Source organism: Malania oleifera, chromosome 1 (genome assembly GCF_029873635.1).
Source record: "Malania oleifera isolate guangnan ecotype guangnan chromosome 1, ASM2987363v1, whole genome shotgun sequence".
Lineage (NCBI taxonomy): Eukaryota > Viridiplantae > Streptophyta > Magnoliopsida > Santalales > Ximeniaceae > Malania > Malania oleifera.
In genome coordinates this window covers 15,254,988-15,272,728 of record NC_080417.1, presented here as the reverse complement: position 1 = coordinate 15,272,728, position 17,741 = coordinate 15,254,988, and the positions used below count along the sequence as shown (strand labels likewise).

General features: G+C 35.2%; 1 protein-coding gene across 7 annotated transcripts in view; it reads left to right on the top strand.

The window, feature by feature from the left end:
* The window catches only part of LOC131163581 (kinesin-like protein KIN-4A), a 28,977-nt gene extending 12,021 nt beyond the window's left edge, over positions 1–16,956 (top strand). For 2 of the 7 annotated variants that reach the window (XM_058120185.1, XM_058120174.1), the window contains 15 exons: positions 236–351; positions 4,066–4,164; positions 4,247–4,360; positions 4,452–4,568; positions 4,670–4,750; positions 8,273–8,344; positions 9,106–9,223; positions 9,302–9,333; positions 9,580–9,677; positions 9,775–9,870; positions 10,048–10,269; positions 11,935–12,097; positions 12,485–12,640; positions 15,989–16,302; positions 16,626–16,956. In XM_058120185.1, the coding sequence (XP_057976168.1) occupies positions 236–351; positions 4,066–4,164; positions 4,247–4,360; positions 4,452–4,568; positions 4,670–4,750; positions 8,273–8,344; positions 9,106–9,223; positions 9,302–9,333; positions 9,580–9,677; positions 9,775–9,870; positions 10,048–10,269; positions 11,935–12,097; positions 12,485–12,640; positions 15,989–16,204 (1,700 nt within the window). In that variant the 3' untranslated portion in view covers positions 16,205–16,302; positions 16,626–16,956. Of the gene's footprint in view, positions 1–235; positions 352–4,065; positions 4,165–4,246; positions 4,361–4,451; positions 4,569–4,669; positions 4,751–8,272; positions 8,345–9,105; positions 9,224–9,301; positions 9,334–9,579; positions 9,678–9,774; positions 9,871–10,047; positions 10,270–11,934; positions 12,098–12,484; positions 12,810–15,988 lie in introns of those variants that run through there. The other 5 variants (XM_058120199.1, XM_058120208.1, XM_058120190.1 and 2 more) reach the window with 5 other exon arrangements.
* The last annotated feature ends 785 nt before the right edge of the window (positions 16,957–17,741 follow it).

Below are 17,741 nucleotides of genomic sequence, written 5' to 3'. Positions count from 1 at the left end.
CACCAAAAAAGGGATAATGTATGCTTCAACTTGCAGCCCCTTAAGATAGAGAGTGGATGACTTTAAACTAGTTGCTTGCGTACCACCAGTTATCTGGAGGAAAAGAAGTTGGTTTTGTGTGAGGGTGTTTTGGTGGTATATTAGATGTTTATCTTTATGAATAATTTACAGCCATTTTTTCCTAGTTCAGTGACTTCAGTCCTTCATACTTAGGTAGAGCTTCCTATTTTCGCAGGTGAAAACTCCGGAGAAATTGATGAAGTAGCAGAAAAAGAGTGGGAGCATGCACTTCGTCAAAATACCATGGACAAAGAGTTGAATGAGTTAAACAAACGTTTGGAGCAGAAAGAGGTTTCAATATGCATTTCACATTTGTATATTTATTTTGATATTCCTGATCTATAATTAAAAACTATGGCAATCTATTGAGGATAACAATATTGGTAATGGTCATATGCAAAACTGGAGAGCATGATCATGTCCAGGAATTCATAAATTGTATTATATTGGAGCAAATGCCTTAGAGGAAGATGACTCCTACAGGCACCCTTAATTATCGAATCTATCTATCATTCCCTTCCCCTCCTTCCCCCCAGCCCTCAAGCACCCACACACTCAACACACACAAACAGGGGAAGAAACATACTTCAAGTTATCAATCACAAAATTTTTTTTAAAAAAATCCATGGCACAATCTGTATTTAATTTACATAATTGTAATTGAAAGTACTTGTAGTGACTAGTTCCCTACATCTGATGATATGTTCTTTGAAGATAAATAGAAAGGATACAAATATAGTGACTGAAAATATTCTTTCTAAGAATTACATCTTTTAGTATTTATGACTTCTGAGACATATCATATTGTCTTTTTCCAAGTGGCTGGTGCTACCTATTTTTTTATGAGAGACTTGATACTGGCATTGAACAAATTGCTTCATGAAGTGTTCTTAAAATCATGCAGATTGCATATGCAATCTAGTACATCTAAAGCCATTTTAATTTTTGAGTCCGCATGTAGGTTCCCTCAACCTTGATATGAAATTTAATTCTAAGAATGGGACTTCCTGGCAAGTATGGTATTAGAGTTTTCATGGGTTATTTTGTAAGAGAATCAAAAGGTTATGCTCCATCAAAAGACTCTTATAAATATACCACATGCTTTAAATGTAAAAAGATGGGTCACATAAAATTTGATTGTCCTTTTAAGAACAAAATGTTAGAATGAAAAAGGTATGGAGAGTTAAAGGAGATTCAAGCACTAACCCCATGGACCCAAGAAAAAATGGGTACCAAAAACAGTTACTTAAATGTCTATTGCAGGTGTGCTTGAGATCATCCTTCTCAAAAGATAGATGGTATATGGACAGCGGATGTTCACGTCATATGACTGGGGATAAAGCTAAATTCGCATCTATCACACCAATGGATCGTCATCGATCCTCAAACATCTAAATAAATGTAGTTAAGAATACCCTCCGTCTTGTGTGTGGCTATTTTATACAAAACAGTATTATTTGACTCAGAATTCACAGCTGCAACTCCACCTACAACTGTGGTACCCAACGGTGCACAGATATTTTCCACTAATTTATGTCCCTTCATCACCATCAAGACGCCTTTACACACCTTCATTATTGCACTTTTAGACTTGTAACTATACCCTTTACAATCTAAAGTGCCCAATAAAATCACATTCTTCCGTAGATCCGGTACATGCCTTGCATTACATAATGTTCTCACAACACCATCATACATTTTAATTCTTATGTTTCCTATTCCAACAATTTTGCATAAAGCATCATTTCCTATCAAAACAGAACCAGAATTAACTGACTTGTAGGTGTTGAACCATTCTTTATTTGGTGTCATGTGATAAGAGCACGCCGAATCTTGGATCCAAGAATCCGTGAGACATTCTGAACCTTATGAAACAGAAAGCATATCACCATCACTGCTCCCTGAGTCTCCTTCTTCCACTATGTTCGTAGATTTTGACGAACCCTCTTGATTTTCTGCATTCCCCTTCTTTCACTTCGGATAATCCGGTTTATGTGCCCAATTTTCCCACACTTAAAACAACATATGTCCTTCTTGGACTGCGACCGAAATTTATTACTGTTCGATCTGCTTCAGAATTTGCTTCTCACACGTTCTTAGTTACCCTTTACCACAAGACCTTCACTTTGCGAAATTTCATCGCAGGCTTTCTTCCTCTGATGAAAACCCAACAAAGCGCTTGTTACCTTTTCCAAATTTAGGGTTTCTTTTCCCCATGTCAGAGTAGTAACCAAATTTTCATATGTATGAGACGCTGGTAAGGAACTCAATAGCATCAATGTTTTGTCTTCTTCCTCGTACTTCACATCAACCCGCTTCAAATCACTATAATCTGATTGAATACATTGATGTGTTGGTTCAAATCCGAACCCTCTATCATCTTAAGCCAATACAACTTCTGCTTAAGATATAACTTGTTCGTTAAAGACTTAGACATTTACCGGCTTTCAAGTTTTTGCGAAACTTCTGCCGGAGATTCCTCATCCATGACTTGATACAACACGTTATCAACCAAACAAAGCCTAATAGTCGACACAACCTTTGCTTCCAATTCCTTCCAATTTGTTTCATTCATGCCTTCCGGTTGACCTTCGTATAATGCCTTCACCATACCTTGCTACACTAACAGATCCTTAACCCTTCTCTACCATAGTTTGAAGTTTCTTGTTCCATCAAACTTAACAACATCGAACTTTGCAAAAGAAATTTTAGAAGTCATTATAACCTAACACTCTGATACCAATTTGTTGTGCAAATGAATGCGCAGCGGAAACAAATAATCTTACAATGCAGCAACCAACAGTGAATTATACAAAAAAAAACACAATCATGCAAATTATATGAAAGCAATAAAACAATGACACAAAGAATTATGTGGTTCGGCAATGCCTACATCCACGGGAGCAAACGATAGTGATTTTTTATTATCTTCTGTCAAAAGACATAAAGCTACATCATGCAACATGTATATATAACCCTCTCGGAGGTTTTCCCCCCGAAACCCAACCTATGCAACTTCCCAATTCAAAATTTGAAAACCAGTGTTGAGTAACCAAGCAAAACTGTCGACGGTATGTGCATTGAGTAACCAAGCAAAACCGTCGACGGTATCAAACATACCATCGACAGTTTGAAGCCGAGATCAAACTGTCGATCTAACACAAGAAAATAGTCGATTGTTTCTTCTAAACCTTACAAAACCGTCAACGGTTTCAGGCAAATCGTCAACGGTTTGGTCCTGCATACCAACATCTTTGTTTTGCACCATGTTTTCTCTTTGTACATGCGTTCCACTCAACATAAGAGCCACATATTACAGCAGCGATGGTATTGGAGCCATTTTTAATTTCAGTACAAGGTTAATTGATGAATTAACACGGTATCAGCTGTGAAGAGGTCCTTTGTTCAATTCTCAACTAAAGTATTTGCCCCCTTTATTTTATTTCGCATTAGTTTCCATGTTAGAGGGTGTGAGCAACACGTGAGGGGATGTGTTAATGCTTGATATGGCTGATTGACCTCAACTGAACAGCTTTAGATTTTAGCCTAAGCAGTGAATTAACGGTAGTTATTGACGTCAAAATGTGAGTTATTTTTTTTTATCAACTTCTGTCTTTTAGTTTCTTCCCACATAAGATCCATTATTGGACAAATTTGACCCTAGAAATTGCATGATATTTTCATCATATCCATCACATGTTTTGGCTTCTGAGATTTATGATGCTTAAGATTTGTAGTTGCCTTTTTGGGGCGAAGTCCTCTCCCTGGTACTCTATTGTGCTCATTATTGCTTTTACTTCTTGTAGCATGACGTTTGCAAGTTCAAACTTCATTCCTATACTTCCCCCCCCAGCACCACCAATAATGACTTTCACATAATTTATTTATTTTTTCAGGCCATTATGAGTATTTTAAGACATCATCAGGGTTTTGAATTGGAAGTTCAATTTTATTTGTTTGCATATTCATTTTCCACTGTATGTTGGATTCTGTTCATTTGTACAGTCCGAGATGGAACTTTTTGGAGGGCTGGAAACTGAAGCTCTTAAGCAACACTTTGGGAAGAAAATCACCGAACTTGAGGAAGAGAAAAGAACCGTGCAGGTTGAGTAAAATATTTTGAATTTTTATTGTCCTTTTCCCATATCTTCAGTTGAGAGACTGATATTCAATTACTCAATTACAGCGAGAGAGGGACCGTTTGCTGGCTGAAGTTGAAAACCTTGCTGCTACTTCTGATGGACAAGCACTGAAAATGCCAAACATTCATGCACAGAAATTGAAAGCGCTCGAGGCACAAGTAACCTATTGTTTTTGCAAATTTCATTATTATTATGTGTTGAATGTGTTCTTATTTAAACATTAAGCATTTCTCTGATTGTGAATTTCAGATCTTAGATCTTAAGAAGAAACAAGAAAACCAGGTTCAGCTTTTAAAGCAAAAACAAAAAAGTGAGGAAGCAGCAAAACGACTGCAAGATGAAATACATTGTATCAAGGCTCAAAAGGTCAGATGTCGTACTGGTTCTTAATTCGGTTTATATTGCCATAGTAAGATTTAGTTTGTCATACTAGGATACTTGGATATTCATGGTTCTATGTTTTGCAGGTTCAATTGCAGCATAAGATCAAGCAAGAAGCAGAACAATTTCGACAATGGAAGGCCTCTCGTGAGAAGGAGCTGCTACAGGTACCTTAATTTCCCCCCCCCCCCCTCCCCCCTCATTTCACAAGGAGGCAATCTTAAAAATTTTCTGTTTCGGTAATGTTTATGGTTTACCATAAATTGGAGTTCGCAAGCAAACTGGACTGCTATGGCATTGCACCTAATGCTCTCATATGAAGAAAAACTCATTATCATTGAAATTATGCTTGGTAAATGTAGCTTGCACTGTTTTTCCTTTCTTCTCTCTCTCTCTCTCTCTCTCTCTCTCTCTCTCTCTCTCTCTCTCTCTCACTCACACACACACACACACACACACACACACACACACACAAAGGAATTACAACCAATAATTATGAGATCTAACAATAAATTGGGGGATAACAGTTTGTGTAGGTAGTCAAAATCCACAGACAATCTGATGCAAATAGTTTAGGAGTTGGTTTCTATTCCATAAATGAAACCAAAGTTTAAACCATTTGTGATTTTAGGATGGTTCCTTGACATACTGCCAACTGTAAAGTTGCAGAATCACACATAAAAATTTTGATGCTTATTCTCTAGCTTTGGCTTGGCTACCAACAAAGCCTTAAAATGTAATTGCTTGGGGTCAATTATATAATAAGATTGACAGGTAGCACCATGATTTTAAAAATTGGCCAATAACTTTGTGTAACAGTATCAATGCCTTCCGATGCTGTTACAAGATGATATCTAATGAGTATTCTGATTCAAATCTGTATCACTTGATACGGTCTGCTAGTGTCGTAACAGTCATTATGGTCCGTCACGCGCTGTTATTGTCCATATCAGGCTGTTATGTCTTCAGATTGGTTGTGATTGTTTTACAATTTTTACACTAGTTTTGTACTTCTAAGAACAATTTTCAAGTTTTTAAAATATGAAAAAGAATTTGTAAACTCTATTCATCATATTTACGAACAAATAGTGAAGAATTTAACTCAAATTAATGGAATATAGTCAGTCAGTCTATTGTGTAGGAGAACAAAAATCATATATTAGAAGTTTTTTATTTTATTGGTTCGAAATTATATTTGTAACATACATATACATCCTTCAATGGTAAAAGGGAATTGTATTAAAGCTTAAATTTGAAGCCAGGTAGACTTCAAGTCTTTGATCCATACATTTATTGTTTGATTAGATGTGTACGCTTTTATATTATTAGGATATGAAATATGAAAAGTAAATATGTTCTATTGTTTGTGTTTCATAATTTTATGATTTCTTAGCTCAGATTAGATTTTTGCTCAATAAAATGTTGACTACTAACATTCTACAAGGATTTTCTCCTTGTAGTGACAGAAGAACCAATAGAACATTCAGCATAGCATATGCTATGTGCAACTAGATTAAAAATTTTGGGAATAATCATTTAAGACATCTGAGGGCAAGATTTTGGAGTCAAAACAGGTGAATCTATACATTTTAATAAGTTTGCTAATCTCATAAACAAATTTAGGCATAACATCTGAAATGATTGTGACAGTTGGCGTTAAATAGATGCCATGTTTTTAAATACTATGGTAAAAATCTGACTAGAAAATTGTATGCGAAAAATTTTTCTCTTACCCTTTTAAGGAGGTGATCCAATGGGGATCTAGCCACCTCATCCAGGGTATGTCTTGGCAAGGATATGGACTGATAATGGATTCAGGTTTGTGTAATTGTTGGAAAAAGATGGCGTCCTTAATCCCAGCCAGTTTCATCACTAATGTCTTCCTTTCTTAGACACTGTTGGCAGTTGCAATTTACCAACCACTGATTAGCTGAAGGGTTTGGTGTGACCATGATTATGCAATAACAAGAAGACGTATCTTTGTGGTAGTTTACTTCTAAGTGATTTAAGTGATTTCTTGGTGGTAACCCTTTGATGGCGAGACCTTTGGTTCTATTCATGAGTTGGTTTGATTGTGTACCCTAGTATGTCCAAGTATGATCCATAATTCTCGTGGATCACATGCAAGCTTTTCAAAAGTAATTGCTGAAACACTCCCCGGTTGTTGAATATAACATGTGAAATTGCTACAAATTATATTTCTTCAACATTTTGATCTACATGGGTATTATGGTCCATTGGATTGAGACCTACTGGTGCAAATAACAGTGGAATTTTGAGGTTTAATTTTTTTTTTTCCATTTTATTTATAAAAAAGTAGTTGAATTCCATTCTGCTGCGATCATATTTATGGGTCTCATTATAGAACTTTTGTTGTGCAGTTAAGAAGACATGCAAGAAATTAGTTTGGCTTCATTTTTTGCATAACCTAATATGAGTGTTTTCTTCTTTGAGGGATTAGAGAAACGTTTTGGACTAATGAAGAGAGTTGTGATGTAATTGTATGATTTTATATCAATGGCTGATGTTAAGTTCCCTCTCCAGTGACATTTTTTAACCAAAATTTCTATTATTGATTGTTCATGTTTGAGTGCATGGGCTCCTGAGTCCTGGCAATTGGTTAGGTCCAGGTTGTCATGTTTGGGTTTAGGTCAAAAGTGCTTTACCTGAATCAAATATGATTCTGGACAAGTTAGAAATTAAATATATCATTATGTTTTATTTCTTGTAATTGTTGTTGTTATTATTGTTATTTTTTAATTATTTTTATAATGATGATGATGAGATTTATTATTGTTAGTATTATTTTGGTGCTGCTGTTGTTGTTACTATTATTGTTGTTGTCAATATTATTCTTATTATTATTGTTGTTATTCTATGTTTTATTATTTTTATAATTATAATTATTCATATAAATATGATTTTATTGTTATTTTTGTTATTAATATTGTATTATTTTATCATTGTAATTATTATTTTTATTGTTGTTGTTGTTGTTTCAATTTTTATTATAATAATAAATTAGTCTAATAATCATTATTGATGCTGTTGTTGTTATTATATATATATATATATATATATATTTGTTTTTGTTGTTATTATTATTATTTAGTGAGCGTTAAAATTGCCTCTTCGAAAAAGGAATCAGGAATGAAATTGTGATTCCTACCTTTTAGAGAAGGAATCATCATTCCAATGAATGGGGGAATCAGCATTGCAGCCGGAATGTGGTCCATCCTCATTTATGCAAACCAAACATAGGAATGGAAATCAGTGTGAGAATTTCGGTTCTGTTTCAGCCTTGATTCCACAAATCAAACTGGGGATAAAGTTCTTTTACAAGACAAAAAGTAAATGAAGTCAAGAAAAGTGTCCTGCTCATTGTACCAAAAGTCCCCGAATACCACAAGCCTAAGCTTTAAAATATCATTTTGAAAATATGCATGCCATCTTCCTTTGCTTTTCTAAAATGTTTCTCCTTTATAGATGAGAAAATCTTACCCATCCGATAAAACTTTGAACATTTGAACCATGATGTTATTGCTAATACGTGACTTGACTTTTCAATTCTGATTCTTTTGATGGTCATAAAGCATAATGATATTCATATTTTCTACATTGCATGCTTTCTGTACTTATATTCTTTAAATTGCATTCAAAAAAATTTTTTTTTTTTTTTTTTCGAGCAGCTAAGGAAGGAGGGCAGGAGAAATGAGTATGAAAGACATAAACTGCAAGCACTAAATCAGCGCCAGAAAATGGTAAGAAATTTTTTTCCCAGACTTTTCAAAGGCATAACACTTGTTTCTTTTTGAGATTTTTTGGTGCCGGACTGATTGACAAGAAATAAAATCAAAGGAAATTAAAATGAAAAAGAAATTAACTGAAAACTAATGGTAAAAATTCAATGAAAATAAAATTTCAAACAAATTTGCAAGTTTTCTCAAAAGCAACAATGAAGCCTTTATATAGGCTTTTCCTTCAAAATGAAAGGAAACAAATAATGAGCAATAATCAAATTACACAAGTAACTGAAAATTACTATTTGCTAAGTAAAGTATACACCTATGCCTAAGATAAACATGAAACCTCCTTTGGTCATGATTCCCGTCAATTTTTTTCTGCTTCTACTGATAATGGAGGTAATTGGGTAATTGGCTAGGTGCAATTTCATTTGCCAGATTTCTGTTTTGCATTTGGTGTTGGCACATGGAGCATTTTTCCACCTTTGAAATGCTAAATTGGTTAAAAGTATAAAAAAAAAAATTCCGTATTTCGCTTGACCCAAATTATGTATTTAAGCAAGTGCTTGGCATGTGCCTGAATGTTCCGCCACTGTATATTTATGTGCTACTCATATAGTTTTTTGAGGAAAGAATCTATCTTTGAGTGCAGCATGTTGCCTATAAAAGAATTTGCAAATACCTATTTATCTATCTATCTATCTATCTATTATTATTATTAATATTATTATTATTCCATTACTGAAAGAGTAAATTCTGCTGATGGGTTCTATTTATAGCTTTTTGCTTGCTATCCATTGCAGGTTCTTCAAAGAAAAACTGAAGAGGCTGCTATGGCAACTAAAAGGCTGAAAGAGTTGCTTGAAGGCCGCAAGTCTTCAGCTCGTGACAACCATGGCAAGTTTTCTTCTTGAAAATTATTTTTCCCTTGCATCAGATAGAAATTATTTCCTAATTATATGTTTTGTCTTTCAGTTTACTCTAATGGGCACTCACCAACTGGGCAGGTAAATGACGACTTTGATTCTGACATTGGATTATGATCCACAGTTGGCATATCTCATTCAACTTGACATCAACCTGACTTGTGGGTTGATTTGCTGTGTTTTCAGTTTTTCACCTAATTATAAATAGATTGGGAAGGTTCTTTTATTGGACCCATGTTTCCCAAACCCAGTACACTGCCAAGTCTAGTTTTATGTTTGCTCTTTATATTCTCAGAAAAAAAATTTAAATCTAACTTGCATCTATAGAGCAATGAAAAAAATTTGCAACAATGGCTTGATCATGAGCTTGAAGTCATGGTGAATGTGCATGAGGTTCGATTTGAGTATGAGAAGCAAAGTCAAGTGTAAGTGTTCTGTACCATGTTTTTCTTGTAGTCATTATATACTATGAATTTGCTTGATTGCACTTACACTATGTTCTTAATAAATATATTCATGTAGACGAGCTGCACTAGCGGAAGAGTTAGCCTTGTTGAAACAAGTAGATCAAGCTTCTATGAATGGGCATAGTCCAAGAGGAAAGAATGGATATTCTAGGTATGTGGCTTTGGTATCATCCATTAGGTGAAACTAAATTACTTTAAATTATGGTGTCTGAAATGACATATTAGGGTGTTGATTTGTTTGATTTGATTTGAAAGATAGATACACCTTGTGTTGCTTCAATGGAGTGATGTTTTTCATTGGACATTTTTTTGATTCTCGACTTGTTAGAGTGTCCTCCATGTCACCAAATGCAAGAATGGCAAGAATAGCTTCGCTTGAGCACATGCTGAGCATATCTTCAAATACACTTGTGACTATGGCTTCACAACTTTCAGAGGCAGAAGAGCGGGACCGTGCCTTTTCCAGTCGTGGACGTTGGAACCAGTTACGCTCCATGGGAGATGCAAAGAACTTGCTTCAGTACATGTTTAATGCTACAGCAGATGCAAGGTGCTCTAATACAACATAGTTGAGCTGATGGATTTTATTTTCTTATTATTCTCTTTTTGCTGTTAGATTGAAATTTCAGAACTTTATTTGAAAGTTATAATGAACTTTGAGAATATATATATATATATATATATATATATATATATATATATTCATACTTAGAATCCTTGAAATAAAGCTTCTCTCTGCCAACTTATATGAAACAAATGGAATAAAAGATAAGCAACAGCAAAAGATGTTATAGTAATTCATACCAATAAGCACTCAATCAGGGAGAGGGACTCTGGGATGTTGTTTTTGCTTGGATGAGGACAATAATCTAGTAAATGGAGGATTTATCTGTCCTACATGTCCATCAATTAGTTTGCTTTATGCCAACTATTTGAGTTGTGGGTTCAGTTTCTTGCTAGCTTTTTTCTCCCAACCAACGCTTTGGCAGAGCAATAGCATAAGATTAATTTCTTTTGATGCAATAACAACTAGTATAATGTTATTTAAACATCTAGATGTGACTTGGTACGTTCACATCTTCATATATCTGGCTGCGAAAATAGGAAATCCATTATGGACAGTTATTTTTTGAGGTTCAGCTGTTGGATTATGATAGTCAATGAGGATTTCACATTGACTATCAGCCTGTGGACAAATATATCAATCCTAGATGCTAATATTTGTGTCCAACAAACTCTTAGTTTCTTGCAAGATAATAAATAATATAAATATCAGAGGACAACTTGGATTTACAAATATTTTTAAGCATGGGATTTTCAATATTTGTGCTGATTCTATATATATATATATATTACTGAGCCATTTCGGATTGCCAACAAAGACACACTTCCTTCCAAGTTTTCATAGCTGAAAAAGTTTTCTGCCAGTTGTAAATGATTTTCATTTTTTAATTTTGAATAAATTTTTTAGCAAATTTAAATCAATGTTTTAAAAGGCAAGGCATATTGATGCATTTTAATCCAAATGAGGGTGAGACTAAGCCTCAAGGCATAAATATTTTGGGAAATTTATTTTTCGTATAAAAATATATAAATAAATTACATATATATTGAGAAATAGGGACAATTTTTTTTAAAAAGTTCAAATATGATTTGTGAATTTGGTGGCCATCCTAAGCATACAATCTTAATTTTGTTCAAGATCCAGGTTGCAACTTGTAATTGGAAAGGTCTAGGTTCTAGAGTTTAGAGATTCAACTTGATTTGAGCATTCCTCAATCCTTGTGTATGCATCTGAGAAATATTTTGGCCCTAGTTTACTAACCTAATTGGACTGAAACTCACAGATAAAAATGTGCAACACTCAGCTGAAAAATTGCAGAAGGCTTTCCTTTTGCACAAATGTTTCAGCTTCGCTACATTATGAGTTTGCCCATGTGGAGTTTTGGAATTTGAGGCTATTCCTCGGGGAGTTTTAGGCATGCCTCATCTTGAGGTGAGCATCAAGGGCAACCTCACTTGTGCCTTTTGAAGCATTGGCTCAAATAAGCTAACTTGAATTCCATATTAATGTGATTTCTGGATATTGGTTTCAATGATGCGATGTTTGTCTGCTTTGTCAAATTAAAACTAAAATTTCCTATTTCTGAGGTATTAGTTGTCTATGGTTCAAACTTCAAACTGATTAAAGTACCGTTGGTTATGCTTTCGGCAGGTGTCAGTTGTGGCAAAAGGAGAGGGAAATAAATGAGATGAAAGAGGAATTGAACGAGCTTCTAATTCTATTGAAACAAAGTGAAGCTCATCGAAAAGAAATTTTGAAGGAGCAAAAGCTGAAGGAGCAAGCTGTTGCTGCTGCCTTGGTTACATCTGCTTCGGTAAGATTATTTGCTTGATTGTTCATAGTTTTATTACACCTTTTTTGATGCATACATATGCTGTATTTATATCCAGCTTTTGCATTACTGTTGGAAAACCAACTTTGTAACAGATATATGCAAACTAGGGAATTGAAAATTGAGTTCAAATATAACAACTGGTTATCTTCTGAATACGTGTTGGTACTGTTGTTGCTCACAATAGTTGTAGCTTCACTTTTTTGTCCATTTGTGGCAATGAATTGAATTGGTTGACATTAAACAAGATTCTGAATAATTTCTGGAGGCTCTTTGAGCTAAATCTAATTTTGGTTTTCTTACCAATTACCTTTGTGATTTGTCTGAATTTTGGTCATTGTTCTTACACCGCCAAATGGAAACTGGCAGGGTGCTCCACGTGGTTCATTGAAACACTTTGCAGATGATATGAGTGGTCCATCATCTCCAATATCGCTACCAGCTCAAAAGCAACTCAAATTTACAGCTGGGATTGCTAATGGGTCAATTAGAGAGTCAGCAGCATTTTTAGACCAGACGAGAAAGGTAAATCTCCAAACCATGATGCCTTTGGACTGTCAGCCTCCCATTTAGTCATATATTAGAGAAGGAAATGGCATGTGGATGCAGATCATGGTTTTAAATTTTGTTGAAATTTTGCATCTAAAACCCTCTATTATTAAAATTCAATATAGTACTACTGTCTTTGATTTGATGGAAAATTTGAGGTCTCAATTATTTAGTATAAGATTCATAAATTCAAAGAATTTTGCCCGAAAATATGTTGATTTAGATATAATTTTAAGCATTTGAAATTTGAACAAAGGGTTAAATGTTTTTGACTAATCATTGACTAGATTGTATGCCATATAACTCAACTAAAATCCAGCTTTATATTTTAGATTTTTTGGAACTGTTCTATTTGTTTAGCTCACCCATATTGAGTTATGGTTTCATATTTTATTTAACAATATGTACAGAAATAAAATATTTTCAGTGATATATTTTTATCTCATTAACAAAATTTCATCACAATAGTACACAATATGTTAGTTTTTAAATTTGAAAATTAGTGTTCATATAGTTTATCTGAGTTACAGTTCATTTGTTAGAAAAATAAATCAAAGAAAGTGAGATGATCTAGCCGAAAGCAGCTTCAATGCACATTACTGTTGTTCCTTTCCTTGAGGGTTTTATTTGCACCCACTGCTATTGACATGAATGTTGGGGATCGAGGAGCAACAATCACACCACAAGCAAGAAATAAACATGCAAAATGAAGACCAAAATTTAACGTGGTTCGGCCCAAAGTGGCCTACGTCCACGGAGCACACCAATCTTCTCTAAAAATTGGAAGAAAATACTAGAGGAGGAGGGCACTCTACTCAACTCAACTCAACTCACTCTTTCTCACACATCTCTCTCTCTCTCTCACCTTCAACTTAATTACACTCACATATTGTGCACACACGCACATCTCCATTTATATAGATGGATGGGGATGGATAAAAATTGAAGGTGGTAATGAGATTCAATGAGGTGAGCTGGGATTGGCACAGACACTACAACACAACAATGCTGGTACTCTACAGCTCATCAAAGTCGGTTCGTAACTCTGGGCAAGTGACATTGTAAAAGTCGAGATGTGAAGCTAATTCTCTTGACGTGCTAACAATTGGAGGACCAAGTGTGTGACTGGGGCCAATAAGGATCATCTAGACTTAAGATCGATCTAAATAGGGTCAAGACGTGGGAGGTAAGATTGGTTTGGAGCCACATGGAATGCAATCCGAGGCACATAAGGTGCTAGTGGTAAGGCCCACTTGAGCAACTGTTGGGGAATTGAACTTACTCCCATAAGGGAGATTGTTTCCGTTCAAGGGGGAGCAGTTGGAACTCACAAGTGTGGGGGAGATTGTTGAGAATTCCACTTGTGAGTTTGTCCCACATTGGAAAAAATTGTAGGAAAAAAAAGTAGAGAATGTTGTAGTACTAAAAATGCTTCAAGGCACGTTACAATGTAGTTTTCCTTAAAATATTATTTGCCCTCACCAAATTGGTGTGTATTGAGTCAGCAAATACGTTTGCAGGATACACTGAAGTCCAGAATATAAACTGATATCAGGTTGCATTATACACAAATGAAAACTGATCACTAACACCCTTAGAATAATCTGAACAAATTTCCTGGAATTTTATTTCTGCAGATAATAGAATCCAGATTTTAAAAAGATATAATTTGTGGAAGGTTTATGTAAGAAAGCGAATGAGAGAATGATGAATTTTTTGTATATTTCGTGAAGTTAATTCTGTCTATTTATAGATAGAATTATGCATTTTTCGAAAGGTTGCATCAGTTCAAATCGCGAAGTAAATTCAACCTGGTCGCACTCGGCGTCGACCTAGTCGAGCTTGGTTGTGCCCTGGTCGAGACTCTTGGGATTTCATGTTCAGTCAATGGTACCATCGACTAGGTCGCACCTGGTCTCCTAGTCGCACCACTTGGTCGCGCCACTTAATCTTAAAAAATATAAGATAATACAAGTGCTTGTGCACCAACTAAATGCGCCACTAGCGCCCTACAGCCCACGCCGCACGTACGTGTGCGTGTGCAGACGGTGCTTCACACTGTCCTAGGGTGCACTGGAGTACACACTAGCACCATCTCTTAACCAATTTTAAGAGATTATTCCACCTTGTCATTTATTAATGACCTTTTCTTTTCCACTTTTTCCAATGTGGGACAAACTCACATAACATTAAATACTTTAGAAAAGTCATCAAAAGAAGACTTTGAAAAACCCATAAAATCATATATTTTAGAAAAAATTTCAACAAAATTGAGTGAATGATGGGTGTTTATATACATGGTTGAGCCCAATACCCAATAGGCTTAAGCTTTTGGGTCAAGTTGGTGTTCACTCATGTATATCAAGTCCACCCATGGGCTCCTTTGGTGCTAACAATGAAATGGGTTCAGGCGAATATTTTATGGGATATAATGAAGGCTTTGGCCACTTGGGCTTGCATAAAAGATGAACCCTTGAACACTTACATGAGAAGTAAGATAGCAATTCCATGAGGCTTATTCCCTGCAATGGTTTATTCCTGGATGCATCCGCTGAGGAAAATATTAAGAAAATAATAGGAAAAATTTTCTTGCTGCATTGTACCTATATGATATTGTGGTATTATGCTTGTGAAGTTTCTATGTGTGCCTAGGTTGCGCCATGCGCACATGTCTCACGTTCTTTTACACCTCTCGCATTCTTTTCTTTGCTTTTCCAACTCACTCCCTTGTTTAAGATGAAAATCAGAACTTATCTTGAAAACTCTTACATTATTTATTTTATATATATATAGATAGATAGATAGATAGATAGATAGTACGTTGACTTTGTTTTGCTTATGACATTTGGCCTATTACAGGGCAATCTCTCTCTTAATAAATCTTTCTTAGCAAAAACCCTTTTCTTATCAAAAAATAAAACAACACAACCTAGGTAAGGAAAGGAATGGCAGCTTTGAGCCTTTTGAAATTTTATGTGATATTATACCTATTGATATAACAACTCCATCTTGTTCGACCATTTATTTTGTGAACTCTATTAGAATATGGAACAGTATTTACTTGACTTATGAATTGCATTTATATCAATTTAATATTTTTAATTTGTTATCACTTTACAGTTACTGCAACTTATGCTCCAAATGCTTAGTCATTTTTGCATTTACTTATGATACTCTATTCTAAAACATGCATTATTTTGTCTGCCATAAGTTCACAAATTCTCATTAAAGGTTTTCATGGTGTACTACAAAATTTCATCATTTTAAAAGAAATTGAAATTTGTGTACCTTCAATTGATGTCAAAATTTAAAACCTTGATGCAGATGGTACCAATTGGGCAGTTGTCAATGAAGAAAATGGCGGTAGTAGGACAAGCTGGGAAACTCTGGAGGTGGAAAAGGAGCCATCACCAATGGCTGTTGCAGTTCAAATGGAAGTGGCAGAAGCCTTGGAAGCTTTCAGAATGGATCAAGCATAGTGATGAAACAATCATGAGGTCAAGGCCTCGTCCACACGCTCTGGTTGATGTCATGGGATAATTCACAAACACAAGCTTTCATGGCCTCTCATTTTGCTGTATATACATCTTGACTGCCCTATGTGAATTGACATGCAGTGAGATCAGAAACGACTGAAGGTAATCACCCTCTGCCTATGAACTGCATAGCATTTTTTTTTGGGAAATGTGAAATTCTGCTTGCTCCTTGGATTTCTTGAGAGCCGATGTCTTTTGCAAAATGTTGGCCTTATTTGTGCTACATGGATTGTCGCCATTTGGGTTGTTTGCTAGAGTTTCTATGGTTTAATTTCTTAAAAGAGAGTTGAAAAATATATCAGGCATTGAACTTCATTTTCAATCACTCTTGAATTTTAAGAAGCCAGCAGATTTTCTTTGCCATCTAGCACGATAAGCAAGTTCACCTGCTCATCATTAACTTCTTCCCTTTCAAATGAATGCAGGGGTGTGTTGTTTTTGGCTGAGGAGATGGGGTGTGCATCCAACTTCCACCATCCTTGGCTAGGATTTTTTGATGTTTGATTGTATAGTCATTGGTTTCGAGTGATTAACTACTATACATCAAAAGCATTTTGTGAAGACTGGTGGGAAGGAATTTTTTTAAAAAACCAGAGGCAGGTGATTTATGTGGGCGACCGGGCATAAGGTGGAAGTGCTGTTCGTGATGTGGTCGTATTTTGTTCTTTTCTTCCCCTCTAAATTTTGTAATGTTACTTAAATTCAGTGAATTAGAGGATTTCCCCCCTTATATAAAGTCCTTGTATGTTGCCTCAATTGAGTTTTATTTTTTATGTTAGTAGTCAACAACTGGAACTATATCCATCCATGGAATCGAATCCCGTAATGTGAAGCCATTCCCTCTTAGGAAAAACTAACTAGATCCTCATACGTGTGCTAAGAAACTCATCAAGGTTCACAAAGAGATGGCTTTAACAAGTGGAAACCCCATGAAAACATGGTGGTGGAAGTTTTGAGCACGCTTCCTGGACGTGTATAGTATGACGAATAAGTATTCCAGCCATCTTTAGAAATGTATGACCATAGTTTGAGCTCCTAAAAGACGATGAGTTTGAAGACTTTGATGAAGTTTTCATATGATTTGAAGTATGCAACGTGACCTTGGCATTTATCAATAGATGTCTATTTATTCGAGTCTAACAATTTACTATGAATAGCAAATAATCCATCATATTTTTATACCACCAAAAACACTAGAATTAAAAAGCTAAAAAATGGCCACATTTACATGTGCGTAGAAATTTTAAATTATGCTCGCTCTAAAGATGACTTTTGAGTGCGAGTGATTAGTTAACTAATCAAAGGAAGCCTTATTTTTTTCTGGATGGCGGCCATAATGACATTGAATGATGAGAAGGCTATAGACACGTGAAAGAGGAGTTGTGTTGAGTGTGTCCATGATTTCGTGCCCTTTTCCGTGGTACTTACATACATAGTTGTGCACAAGACCTAATAAGTTTAAACTTTTGGATTAAGTTGGTACTCAATCATGTGTATTGAACCCCCATGAAAACTTTCCTATTGTAACAATTTGTCCTTGA